The following is a 13867-nucleotide window of genomic DNA, read 5'->3' as shown; positions in this document are numbered from 1 at the left end:
GGCTTTGGGGTCCTCCCCCTGCACCTCCCAGCACTGGCTGGTTTCCACCCGCACGGCTGCACCAACTTGCGCGCCGGCAAGCACACACAGAACTAATATGCACCCAGGTAAGGCAGCCACACCAAGCTTGGCTCAGCAGTTTCGCATTCTCCCACACCTGGAGGAAAAACTAGAGGGGCAAATCACGGCTTAGGAGAGGTGAGGTGGGGGGTTCCTGGGCTTCGGGCGCTGCAGTAGGCCAGCAACTCCACCCTGAACCGCGGGGCAGGAGGCGTGCAAACGTCACACGGAGACCCGCAGCTCCAGCGTGTATGTCGGTGTTTTCAGTTCTCAGAGCACCGCTGTTCCTGTGGGAAGAGCCGACCCATCCTCTCCTGGGCCTGTTCACAGGACGGGCACGGGGTGTACCTGCCTTTAAACACGCTCTTGCTGGGGTGCGGCCAGGAGGTCGCTGCTGCGAGGAGGAAACAGGGCTAGAACAGTCTCTTTGAGGTACCATAAGCGAGCCAGCTCATGAGACCGAACGAGTTACAGTCCAAGTCTGCCAAGCAGCAACACATAAACACAGCTTAAAAACCCACGGCAAGCCCGCACCGGCTCCGCCAGATGTGAAATCCTCCCCAATTACCAGGCACAGCTCCAAGGCGAGGCTCCGACGGAGCCACGCGCCCTGCAGCATGTGCACGCTACAGCCTCGCCTGCTTCCCTCAGCCACCAAACCCCGGGCGAGCCGCTGAAGGCCGTGCCAGCTCCGCGCGTTATTCGCTGTGCCGGTGCCGCGCTCCCGCCGCAGACCGCTCGTGCCGGCGGGTCCCCGCGCAGGGTGCGGTGGCTGGCACGAGGTCAGCGACGCCCCCGTGGGCAAGCTGACACACACACACACCTCCCCGCAGGGCTCCATCACCGCCCGCATCCTGGGCAGGGGAAGACGTGGAGGCGTGCAAAATGTCACAGCCCACGGCTCCGCACCAGGGACCCCGCGGAAAAGGGGCCGTCGGGGCAGCACCCTGCGCACGGGAGGGGGCTGCAAGGAAAAACATCGACGCTCGACGAGCTTTGAAGTTCAGCACAGCGCGCTGCGCCGTGCCGAAAGCAATCTGGTCCTCGTAACTCCGAAGGAGACTGTTCCGTGTCTGCCAGCGAGCGGGAGCCTCTGAAGCGCCGCGTGTCCCACATATTTGTCATCTCCTTCGGTTTTATTTGCGTGGGGGACATGTGGTGGCACACTCATCCCAACTGGTGGGAAGGGGTGTGGATGGGATCTGCGGTTCAGACTTGCTATTTATACGGCGTTTGGAGGTGGCTCTGTTCTGCCTTAATGTGGATGCAACAAGATTTGTCCGAGCATTTTTTCACGCACACGTGATCTATACCATCCAGATTGATACCGGGTTCCTCCCCGCAGCAGCCGTTCGTCGGGTTTCCACGAAATAGGCATTTGCCGTCTCAGATCCGCTATTTAGGAGACCAGCAAAACCAGATAAATGGGAACATAAGGTTAAACTTGGCCCAATTAAAAAGAACTGCAAACTTCATTTCAGAAGCCATAAAACCAACTGGAATGCTTGGGAGTAAATCCAACGAAAACAGCTTTCATTATTTCATCTTGGTAATCCAAACGCTGCTGCTGCCATTGAGGATGAAAACCAGACGGCAGAAAATATATACCAGCGTACCTCTTCAAAGCAAGGCGTTATAATCTCCCTTTGAATTTCCATCATGCTCTGGATCAGGGTAACCTCTCCCATTAGAGCAGAGTCTGGACGAAGGCCCTCCAGGGCCATCAACACCAGATACGTAAATCATCGTAGGGGGAACAGCCAAGGACAGGGACACGCAGTTCGGCAAGAAATGAATCTGAAGGTTTGCAACTCATCTGCATTAATACTAAAACAGAGGGTGGTGCACAGACAAAGGGGGGGTGCCCGGCCTCCCCCGGCCCCGCAGCAGCTCTCGTGCCTCCGCCTGCCCGCAGCAAGGGGGAGAGAGGCAGCAGCTGACGTGCTGCCGGGCCTAGCCCCGAGATAAAGGAGAGGTGTTTCAGAGCAGAGCTATTTACTGTCAAAACAGTGCATGGGAGGAACGCGCAGGAGGCAGGAGACTGACAGTCAAGTTGGTTTTTACTTCTGCTTTCTTCTTTTTTTTTTTTCCCCCAGACACACTCAGCCGTGCCCTGGGAACGGCGTGCTGCCAAAGATAAAAATCGACAGCGGGGGAAAGTCACGCAGCACCCGCACGAGCTGCACAAGGACCATTTTCTCATTGCTTTGAGGGGATGCCCTCCCTCCGGGACACCTCCGTGCCCTCCGAGCACTCTCCCGGCAGCTCAGGCTCCTCGTCCCCAGCGCTGGACCTGGGACCAGGACGAAGCAGCCCGTGGCCAGCTGGCTGCAGGAGCGACACAGCCCTGCGGGGGAACGCGGGCTGTCTGGGGACCGGGAAGCATTACTGCAGCCAAATCCTAGCGGGGTCTCGGGTCGATGGCACCAGCTGAAGCCAAGAGATAAGCAAACAGCTTCCTAATTTTCTATAAAGAAGCAAATGCAGGCTGAGGCCAGGTTCAGAGGAGCGGGGACAGAGAGCAGAGTACTTTAATTATTCAAGGCTGAGCCACAGCAGAAGAGGAAAAATACAAGGGAGGAAGGAAGAGGACAAGCTGGCATCTACCTGCACTCAGCTTTTCAGGTGCTGCCGTACTCAGGGAAAGTCATTACTCAGTTCCTCCATGCATGTTAAACAAGATTCTCCAGAATTTCCTGATGACAAAAGGTACAAATACATAGATAGAAATCTGTCTTACCCAGCACCAAGAGATGGAGTTGTGCGTGCCGGGCCTGTGGCAGAGCGATGCCTCAGCAAACCTGGCCACACAGACCTCGTAGATAAGGCCTGTGTAATTACCTCTGCTACTAGCAGCTCCAGCGCAGAGCGACAATCTCGCTAGTGTCACAGGTTTATCTTAATAATAAAAAAATAATTAAAAAAGACAAGTTTGTTTAGCTACCTGCATGTCCCGTGGATGACCAACCACAGTAAGAGATGATCCCGGTGGTGCTTCCAGCTCAGATTTCTCAATGACGCCCCAGCCACAGGGCTACAGAAGGCTGCGGGGAGGAAGGGGCTGCTCGGTGCCTCTCGTGCTCTCAGCACTGACCGCCCCCACACCCTACCCTTTTTTCCCTAGTATTTTACTGCTGATTATTCAGTACCCAAGATCTTTTCCATGATTCACTTTACAGCGCGTTATTCGCACAGGGGATCTTCACTCGCACAACAATAGTCTAAAAATAGAGAAGTAGTTTCGGGGATGGCTCCGTGCCAGCTGCATGCTAATACGGCTATCTGGGAAGAAGCGTGTGCTAGCAAACAGAGGTGTTAGAATTATTCACAATATGCCTCTGTGCTTCACTAGCTCTCTGAAGTTACAAAAACCTCCGAAGAGACACAAATTACAAGAATCCGAACAGGAGCACGCAGCACAGCCATGCTGTACACCATTTCTTTCTAAGAGCAAAGCGGCAAGAAGTCTCTCACGTATTAATATTTTAAGTTCACTGGATATAAAAAGAGAGGAAAGCACGTTTTTTTAAACAGAAGACTTGCAGAGGCCCCTCCGTACTGCTACGCCCTCCGATAAATAAAGGCGCCATTATCTGACGCCCAGCCCAGCGCAGCCGTCACTTTGTACTCCTGAGGGACGGCTCATTCATCGATGCCAAACCGCTATTAAACCATTTCATGTTTATTTTTCCCCGAGGTGACACCGGGGCAGGGCAGCAGGCTCTGCGGTGCCTGCACGCCTGCGGCAGGTCCCTGCTCGGTGAGGGATGGAGGTACAGGAGCTATGGCTCGGCACGTACACACGGCCACGCTGCAGCACAGCCCGGGGAGCAGGGCCCACGTTCCCTGTTCACAACACTACTGCTTGCCGAGTGTGAAGGGCCCGGGCCCGTGGCAGTACGCCAGGCCAAAAAACAGTGGTAATAAAAAAAATAACACCCCTCCAGGATCACAGCACACCCCGCAGTGTGTCCCTGCAGTACCCCATCCACGGGGGCATGCAGCAGCAGGAAGCGAAGCAAAGCAGGAGGGAGTGCTGGCAGGGGACCCGCGGGACCCTCCGGTCCCCCATCCCTCCCCTGGAAGTGCCTGCTGGTTCCAGCGACGGGAATGAGACCTAATTGCAGGGTACGAGAGAAACACTCCAACTTTCACAAGCAGCCTTTATGCGAGCTGGGCACGCGGGGCTGCTGGTGGTCAGCCAGCACGGTGTCACACTGCTGCTGCACCCTGCAGCCCGGCCCTCCCACAGCTCCGTGTCACCCTAACCCTAACCCACAGCCCCTCTGGCTGTGGGGGCAGCACGGACCCCCCCCGCCACAGCTTTCGTGATGGGCAGCGTGCCTAGTTCCTCTTTGTGCCTCCTCCCCCTCTTCTGGAGAGGGTCCGTTTTTCAATGACCGAATGCACAGCGCATTGAGAAAGGACAAAGACAACTTGGATGCGAGATTAAGTCCAAGTCGCTGGCAGCTCTGCACGAGGGATAAACATGAGGGAAATAAAATTCAGCTGTTTAACAGCTGAGCTAGGTCCCAAGCAGTCGAATGCAGCAGGGCAGCTCCTCTGCAGGGCAGGATCCCAGCAGGGTGTTTCGGATGGCATTTCAGATGGTGCTTCGGGTGTCCCCCAGCACTCAGAGCAGCCCACGGCAGGGAAACTCCTTCCTGACGGGTGACGGAGCCTGGGGTCCCCCGGCTGCTCCCGGGGTGCACTGAGCACACAGATGTCCCCCGTGGGCACAGAGGCGTCTTCCCAACGCTGCTTTGAGAGAAGAAATCCGGCGATCTCACCTCTGGGGAGCCGATTCCAACTGTCTGGTAAATGAAGCTCGTAAAACTAATGCAGAGTTAGCAGCAAGATACAGACGCGCATACGTAATTATTTTAGGTTAACAAGTTTCCTGCTACCTTTTTTTTTTAATTTATTACGACACAATTTAGCAAGCAAGAAGAGTGTTATTCACTGGTTGCTTAGATTTCACACTTAATTTACATCTGACTTCAGCTTGGCATAAAGCGTAGGAAAACAGCGTTTTTAAGCTTTCCTCAGTCAATGAAAGAAAACCCTGAGGATGTGCCAAATAAGCTCACTGAAAACAAAGTATTAGCGTGCCACGTCTCCCAACACTTCTTACAAACTAAGAACACCGGCAGCCACGACCAGAAACCAAGCCCCCCGGACTGCAGAGCTGGTACAGCTCACCCCCCAGACCTTGCTTTTATTAACCAGAGATGAGTTTTTCTGTTTTTTTTCATCTCGAAGAAAATTTGAGTTGCTGTTTGGCACCCCAACGGCCTCTCCAGGCACAGCAGCCTGGCGGAGCCAAGGAGCCGAGGCCCTGGTGAAGTTACAGAGCTGCTCTCCATATGTTAGATAATTACAGGGTTAAGAACGTGCACGCAAGCTTTAGAAGACCTCATTTTTAGCTTCCCTCGATGACGACGCAGCACACAGCCGGGGAGGAGCAGGCCCCTTTGACCAGGCAGGGCGGTGAAGGAGCCGCAGACGCTTCGCTCCCCGCGGGCACCCGGGCACTCGAGCCAGGCCCGCGAAGAGGCAGACGGCAGCAGGCAGAGAGCTGCCAAAGCCCCAGGTTGGACCAGTTTGAGAAGTAAATTGTTTATTTGTTGTTAGGTTATGGCTGTTAGAGAGAGGGATTTTCCAAAACACTCTACAATGTGCAAACACGCCTACAGCTGTTGTTTCAGTAAGGGGCAGAGCAGCCTGCCCTTGCTGCTCCTGACTTCATCTTGCAGGCTTTTGTGGGGGTTTTTGCAAATTTCATCTTCTTCAGGTACTGAGGTTGAATCCCAGTAAGACAGCTTCTTCCACGGTTCCTGTACCTGTACAGTTCTTACGTTTAATTTGAACTCTGTCCTCTCAAGGCCAAGAAGTATTTTCCATCTGCACTTATCAAACCCAAGCAAGCCTGTAACGCAGCATGTGATGGAGGGCAGGGCAACTACTGCAGTTCACCAGTGAACAAACTCAAATTGCAGAAGAAATTAAAGTAATAACTATGGCAAAGCCTCAGTAAATAAATAATCTATCTGCTACCCGATGGAGAGTGTGCATTTACAGGCAGTCTCAGAGTGACAATTCCTTCTTACGAGCTCCTTCCTTGTGTATGTGTGCGGATGGATGATTTCATTTACTGACTACTTCAGCTCACAGTTTAGAAACTGACCACACAAAAGTGCTTGGTGAACACGGAGCAAGACAGCACGGCTTAAAATCTGCAGCACTGGGAAACAACCAACCAGCTGAAGTATCCATACAAAGAAGTTTTGGGGCAGAGATAAAAAATCATTTAAAATTACGTCCTGAGACTGCTTTTCACCACCTCCACGCAGACTGAAGCAGGGGAACTAGAGCCCAGTGAGGTGGCGCAGCAGCAGGCGAGCAGCCTCCGCAGGGGCGTCCCCACTGCCACCGCCTCCAGCAGGTCACCGTGGTGGCTCCGGCACCTCCTTGCAAGCCAAGCTCCTCCAGCCAGAGCCAAGCTTACCCCGTGGAGGATGCAGGACTCAGCTCACCAAGCAGTTGCACGTGTGCCGAGCCAGTGCAAGGAGCGGGATGGAGATGCTCAGAAGTGGGACAGGTCCCTTTCAGCTTTTCAGGGTTCAGAGGTATTATCTACTGGAAACTGTTGCTGCGTGCTCAGCAACTTGAGATATTTTGGAAAACTTTACGAAACCCAGCAGCGCATGCTATGAAAGCAAGTTGCTGGATTTAAGCCAGTGCAGGTCCTGATATTCTGCGTACTTTAGCGCGGAACCTGTTCGCCATTTGCTTAGCCACCCGCTAACGCAGCGCAAGCAGCTTTCCCTGGAGACGCCCACATTGCACTGCCTCGTTCCTAACCCCCAGCCTTGGCATGGGTTGCTGCATCGCCTCGCTGCGTGTGGGCACGTCACCAGCTAGCACGTGGTGCTGGATAAAAGCAGATGGATGAAAACAGACACTGGGGAAAAGAACAGCCCACAGTCCGCATGTAATAAAGGGCAGTGCGACTTACTCAGGTCGTTGTCCATCTTGAAGGCGATGTCCAGCTGCATGATGAAAAGCATGAACTGGAACCAGGGGCTCATCTCCTTGCTGGGGAGAGGGATGTGCACGGCAAACACGATGTCGTTGGCCTCGATCTGCCTGCTCACCGCTTCGTCGAAGTCTTTGAGCTTCTCACAGTGGTTGGGTCCCCAGGGCATCAGCCACTTGGTTTTGTGGTGGTTTTTTCTTACATCAATGCACTTCACTGACATGTAAGGAACAGCTGTCGTGGGGCTGGGAGCTGTAAATGAAAGAGAACCACATTTTTAGAATCTGGAAATATCGCACGTAGTGGGTTCCCCACCGAAGTATGCAGCTCCCCATTCAGCTATTTGAAGGCAATACAAAACAAATGCATCAAATGATGCTCCTTCACAGCTCCATGATCCCGTAGTTAAGTAATTAAGTTTATTACGTCTACAGCCGTATTACTGACTTTGTAGTGGGATCAAGTGGGAATTAGCTGAAGCAGCAGGAACCCGCCGACTCAGTCTCTGACTCCTCAGTTACACCAGCAGCAGACTGGAAGTTACCGGCACCTTCCTCTGGGCATGCACCCTTCCAGCTGGCTCACTCAAGCAACCCCATATGCAAAGCCCATAGCCATATCACAAACCCAGACAGCTGAACCCATCCGAAACCTCATCCTGCAGCGCAGGGAGAGACTGCAGTGATCTGAACCACACGTAGCCGAACAACTCAGCAGGAAGGCTTTGCTCCCTGCTGAATCAAAGTTCCTCCCGGAAGGGTGAGAGTACTAGGATAACGTGTCTTCTGGAAAACGCCAAAGGAAGCAAAAAGCTCCCAGCACCGACAAGCTGAATAATGCTGCATTTTTCTTTACTGAGTCAAGGCGTGATCGGAGAACCGAGCTGAATGCATGGGCACGAGACACCCGTTTGCATTATATCAGGGATGTAAAACATCCCAGATCAGCTAATTAAAACTATTGGGGATTATCCTGCTCTGGCTTTACATCCATGAGGAAACAGAAACCGAAGCACAACCGGGGATGGAAGCAGATGAGAAATGCATTCAGCTGCAGCCAGTCTTACAGTACCCAACGTCAACACGAAACGCCTCCAAATCTCTCTTAGAGAAAGAAGAGGCTTTTAGAAAGAAGAGGCTTTTAAACTCAGAAGTATTTCTCACGCAGTTCTGCCCTGCAAAGCCCTCTGGTGAAAGCAGCTCTGCTTTGTTTCTGCCATCATTAGGGACATAAATATTTTAATGCTATCTGCATGCATCAAGGACCGGGAGCTCTGACGGAGCCGGTGCGACCTGGGGGTGCCCATGGGTCGGGGAGCCGAGGGGCAGAAGCTCGGTGGCAATTCTCCCATCCCTGATGGACCTGCTCCCTCTTTGTCACAAAAAGGAGCACTGTTCTGCACAACAGCCAGCTCAGTACTTTTTAAAGACCCGGTATGTGTTTTGCTGTGATTAAAACAGAAGTGTCTTATTTCTGAAGTACGATCTGTGAGTACCACTGGATGTGCTTTAATTAATTTATTCCAGCTTCACGGGTTTTGGAAAGCAGAAGGAGCAGGTTAACTCTTTCTTTTTAAGATACTGAAGGTTTTATTTACTTCTGTTTTCACTGGAATTTGGAAAAAATAAAGTTATGTGACGCCACTTTCTTGTGGAATGACAGTTATTAAAGAAAACAACCCCCTCCTTTTTTTTTTTTTTTTTTTTTTAAGTGAAAGCAGTGTGCAATTAAAAAGTTCAGGACAAATTTACTAATGTTAAAATGCTCTAATGCAAATGAGAAGCATTGAAACGTTCCTGTACCGTGAACTGAAAGAGGGAGCATGTAGAAAACCAGGCAAGCCACTGCCGTGCTGTCACCATCAGCATTGCAACAGGCGGTGGGGGCTCCCCAGCAGACCAGAGCCTCCCGCACAACACCACAGCACGCGGTGACACCTACGTGCAAACTGTGAGCCCTTCAATGAGAAGAGCAGAACAAAAAGTGGCGCCCACCCAGCCCCAGCTGCCCGGCTCCGTCCCGGACAGAGCCAGCTCACGTCGGGTCAGCTCAGCGCGGCGCCACCCGCACGTCACGGATCCGCAGCACTGCTGCATTTCAGAGCATTTTGAAGGCCCTGCCGTCCCCTGGGAGCCACGGAGAGCTCGCAGGTTACGGCAGCTCCAAAAAAAAGAGCTAACCCTTGATATGCCAGAAAGCAGCAGAAAAATATAACGAGTATTCAAAAAAAAAAAAACCATCCTAACTGCAAGCCCGTGGTTACAGAACGCTTCCGTGACGTACCACAGGCACATTTAACACGGCTCACGGTGCCACGTTCTTACACTGTTTCTCGATGCAGAACCCGGTGACAGAGGCTAAAACTGCAGCCCCACGTGCCTGTTACGAATACTGCTGAGAAATACGGCAGGCGTGCAGGCTGGGCGCTCTCAGGGCTCTGCGAACCCTGAAAGATCTTTGTGCGATTTGAAAGTAGGCATCCCTGAATTAAGAGACGTTGTTGCCCCTGCAGGGAAGGCTCACGGTTCTTGCTTTGATGCAACTCATTACAGCCATAAATACACGTTTTCATCGCTGACTGATTATGATTTTAAAGCCTTGGCGTGCTGACACCCACAGCCCCTCTGCCAAAGCTACAGCTCCGAGGAGCAGGAGACAATCGCTATATATATATTTCTTGTCAGGAACTGCACACCAAACAAACGTCGGCACTTGGCTTGCATTACTTGTTTGGCTCCGTTCCCATTAAATTCGAGCGAGTGTTGAACCAAGTGGAAAAAAAATGCTTTGTGAAGCTGCAGCCAAGTCAACTAACAGTATTACAAAGTGCTATGCAAAACAAAGCTAGCATCAAGGGATTTCAGCTACACACTGGTGCCAAGCAGGCTGCTTTCAACCATTCTGGCTGTGGGCTGCTAGATGGCTCAGTTTTACGCATGCAGTGATATGTATCTGCCTGTAAATAATTAAATAGCAGCTTTTGCATAAGGGAGTGGAGGAGCCTCAGCCCATGTCCCCAACCTGCTCGCTCAGAGGAGAAGTAACGCGGCAGGGAGCGCTGGGGTGTGCTGCAGGAGCGAGGACGGGGCTCTCGGCAGGGCCGCTCGGAGGAGCCGTGCTGCCCATGGATGCCTTCCCAAGGCTTAAGAGAAAAAGCTTCGGGGGACGAGCTCACAGACACAATTACTGGCTGCAAAGGCTTTCAGGGCAGAGGCACGGATCTCCATGGAGCCAGCACGCACATGCCCGCGGGGCGCAGGCAGGGCTGTCCCCACCAAGCCCTCCTCAGCCCGACAGAAGCATCCTCACCCAACCCTTCCCAACCACCCGGGCAAGCACGTACACGAAAATGCAGCCAACAGAGTCGGAGCAGCCTGCCTTTCGTAGCTCTCTGCTTCTCATGCTAGTTTGGGCAGTGAATAGCATTTACCGGCTTTGAAGCTCGTTTGCACGCATGCTACAAACACCTTCGTCCCAAAGGCTGCCGCAGCCAGCTGGGACGGCCTGCCCGCGCTGCCGGCAGGGCAGGAGGCAGCCGCCTTCCCCTCCTCCTGCCCCAGCCCACCCAGACCCCTCACTCGCCACGGGCACCCCAAGGGCACCACCGAGCACTCAGGGCTGGGGCCATCCCCTGCCACGTCCCGGGAAGGCTTCTGATGAGCCATCCACACCGCTGCTTCATGCGGAGCTACGGACTGAAGAAGTGCTCACAGTTTCCAGCGAGGCTTTTCTCTCTTTTCTATTAAGTACCATACATACGTGGGCTCGAGCATATGAAATTTCTCAAGCTGTGCCCACAGGAAAGGGCAGCAGTTAAAGGAACTAGTCAAGGAACAGAGAGACGTAGCGCTGGACTGGAGGGGGCAGGTGGAAATCAGAAGTGGAAGTGCTTTCAGCCCTGAATGATCCCGAACTGCTTGCCCTCACGTGAATCAGGAGCTGCGATTTGACTGAAAGGTAGAAGATGCCAAGGCTGCAGAGCGACTCCGAAGAGGAGCTGCAGGAAACATCTCAGCGTGCTTTGTATCTACGGACAGCAGTGGTCAGAGAAGTCCAAGATCCTCTGAGCTGATTCAGCAAAGGACTTCACCATTTGTTTTCTCGGCGCTGCTCACCGTTCCGATTGCCAGACACCGAGGATTTTCCTCCTCCATCTCAACTGGAATCAAAATTCTTTCACTTCCCATAGACTAAACAGAGCGAGAGCTGAGGCAAACAGCAAGAACGACTCATTGCACAGCTGGGGCACCGCCGGGCTCGCCAGCACTGCTTCCACCCCTGTGTTCCTGGGGGAAGTACTGCAGCGCGGGCTGAAGGAATGGGGCACCCCAGCCCAAACACCCCAGGAATCGGCCAGCAGCAGTGACCCTGAAGGGACAGGGACCCGCGGGCCCCCGGCCTGTCCTGCACAGGTGCCCTGTGCTCCTGAGCCCCAGGGGTGGATCTCGGTCACCACCACCCTCCCGGATCCGGCTGTCGGAAATCTCAGAACGGAAAGTTTTAATTCAGTTTGAGATGAGTGGAGCACTGCGGCCAATTAAGGGAAACAAACAGAGTGAGTTTGGGATTTTTTTTGGCAAAAGTTTTAGTACAGACTTAACCCTCCCAGCTCGGCTGCTTAAAAAGGCAAGTAAACGTCCGCTCCCCAGCCAACACAAGCACAATTAGTTAACAACAAAATCCTCGATTCTGTTTGCGTACGTTTTTAAACGCTAGCCAACGCTGTGTATTACAGAACTCTGCTTCCTTGGCCGGCACGTCAAAGATGAACCCCTTCAATGAGAGGCATCCTGCTCGATGCTAAGGAACAAATACCCCCTAATTCCATGGAAAACTTGCATCCCCTTCCAACCCAAGCCATTCTACGTTGTCCCAGGTGGGAGAGAGCCCGGGAGGCCTCCAGCCCTGCCTCCAGTTGTACCAGTGACACCAGTCACAACGAGTGCACCTTCCACTTCAGATTTCCAGTTGCTACGTTCCTTTCTCTCTCCTCTGCATGCCCCCAGTCTTCGCCCTCTATCACATCGCCACATTTACTCCTCAAAGCAGCTTTTATGGTGTTTCTACAAGCAAAGAGACCAGACCAGCAAGGCACTGCCGTTCTGCCAAGCCTGATGCCGCACTGGGACCGGCGGTGAGCAGTCAGGCGCTCGCCTGCAGGGGCAAAGCCAAGAGGCAGCAGCACGTACAACGCGGGTATTTGGGGACGGTGGGGAGCAGCTGCAGCGGTGGCAGCTCGGTGCTCAGCCCCGGCTCTCGCTCCACGGATGCTCCTTGCTCGTCCCAGCCGGGCGGATCCGTGGCGGCAGGGAGCGCCGGCAGCTGGCGCCCAGCTGCGCTCGGAGAGCTGCAGGGCCCCGAGTTTGTGGGCGGTGGGATGAGGATGCTGAGAGCACACAGCAGCAGAGGGGGCCTTTTGGTGGCAAGGAACCCTTAAGGAGTTGTCGAGCGTGGGAACGTGACATTTCTCCTTCAGATTTCCGAGAGGAAATGTTAAAACCATTAGGTCTTTAAGAGAGACAGAAGAAAATGAAACCCTTTTCCAAATGGATGCCACTTTTTCCCATAAACACCCCTTCACACCTTTGTTCCACAAGCCAAACTTGACCCTGTCTCTCTCAGGCTGACCTGCCCTGCAAAGCAGCCTGGGGCTGGTATGCGGGACGGGCAAATGAAACAGAAAACTCTCCATCAAGCTCCAGCTCCATTCGTGGCCCAAACGAAGGCTGGAAAAAGCCTGAAGCAGCATCAAGTCTCCGGCAATTCTGCAGCCCGCAGGCTCCTTGTCGCAGCTCAGAGCAGCGGAATGACGCCCGGCCAGGGCACGCCTCGGGCACGATGGGGGAATACAAACAACCCCTTTGTCTGCTCTTGGGATCCCGCGCAGACATCACAGCCGATGTCAACAAACAGCGCTGATCAGCTGCAGAACTCGTTTGGTGTTTAATTCCCAAAGCCCCAGCTCAGACTTGGACAGGGGTTAGGACAGTAAGCACGTAACCTCTCCAGCACAGCCACGGGTGCCTCCCGCTGGGTTCCAGCCGACCCGTCCCCGCAGCAATCCGTCTCCTCCAACGTGTGTGCGAGCAGCCACCTGCCCTGCTCTCTTCTGGGACGAAAAGCAGAAAATAAGATCCTGACTGTAAGCGGGCTTACCTCAGGGACCAGTCCTCAGAGAAGAAAAAAAATCTGTATTTAGACTTAGCTTAGCTCTTTAAGTAGAAAAAAATTAAATGGATTTACTATGAGATAAACGAGCTCGAGCCTTTGTGAATTTTACAATATTACATATGCCTATTTTTTTGAGTCACCGTCACTCAATTTATTAGTTTCAGTAAATTAAGCAGATCTTTTAAAAGTTCCTGCAATAAATTCTCAAATTCCTCCTCCTCACTCATGCAAACAAGGCGTTCAGCCCACTCGCAAGAACATCCACTCCTCTCCCCCGCGTGTACCCACCTCTATGATATATATTTTGTACCTTCTCCTCTCGAACACCTACAGCATTTCAAATTAACTACTGACCCTTGCTCTCGCACTATAAACAGGCCCTTTACAAAATCTCAATTGCATTGTGTCTACATTGATTAAAGCTTGAATCCTACTGACCTCATGTGGTGTTAACTTCTCCCATGCACCAGGAGCATTCTGCTTTTCTACTCAATTACCCCCTTCTGTGCAGAGCCATCACTACCCAATGAGCACACACAATGGACTTCTGCTTCATTACACTAACCAACAGCAGGGTAGGAATAAACAAGCTAATTT

The 13867-nt window shown here is 52.9% G+C and overlaps 1 protein-coding gene across 1 annotated transcript in view; it reads right to left on the bottom strand.

Annotated features, from left to right (window-relative positions):
• WLS (Wnt ligand secretion mediator) overlaps positions 1-13867 on the bottom strand; it is a 32102-nt gene that overhangs the window by 11329 nt on the left and 6906 nt on the right. The window contains exon 2 of the mRNA XM_080603534.1: positions 7079-7351. Within this exon, the coding sequence (XP_080459660.1) occupies positions 7079-7351 (273 nt within the window). The remainder of the gene's footprint in view (positions 1-7078; positions 7352-13867) is intronic.

This window comes from Anser brachyrhynchus, assembly GCF_964034855.1.
Source record: "Anser brachyrhynchus genome assembly, chromosome: 8".
Classification (NCBI taxonomy): Eukaryota; Metazoa; Chordata; class Aves; order Anseriformes; family Anatidae; genus Anser; species Anser brachyrhynchus.
The sequence above is the reverse complement of the archived record's forward strand: the minus strand, read 5'-3'. Positions and strand labels throughout refer to the sequence as shown.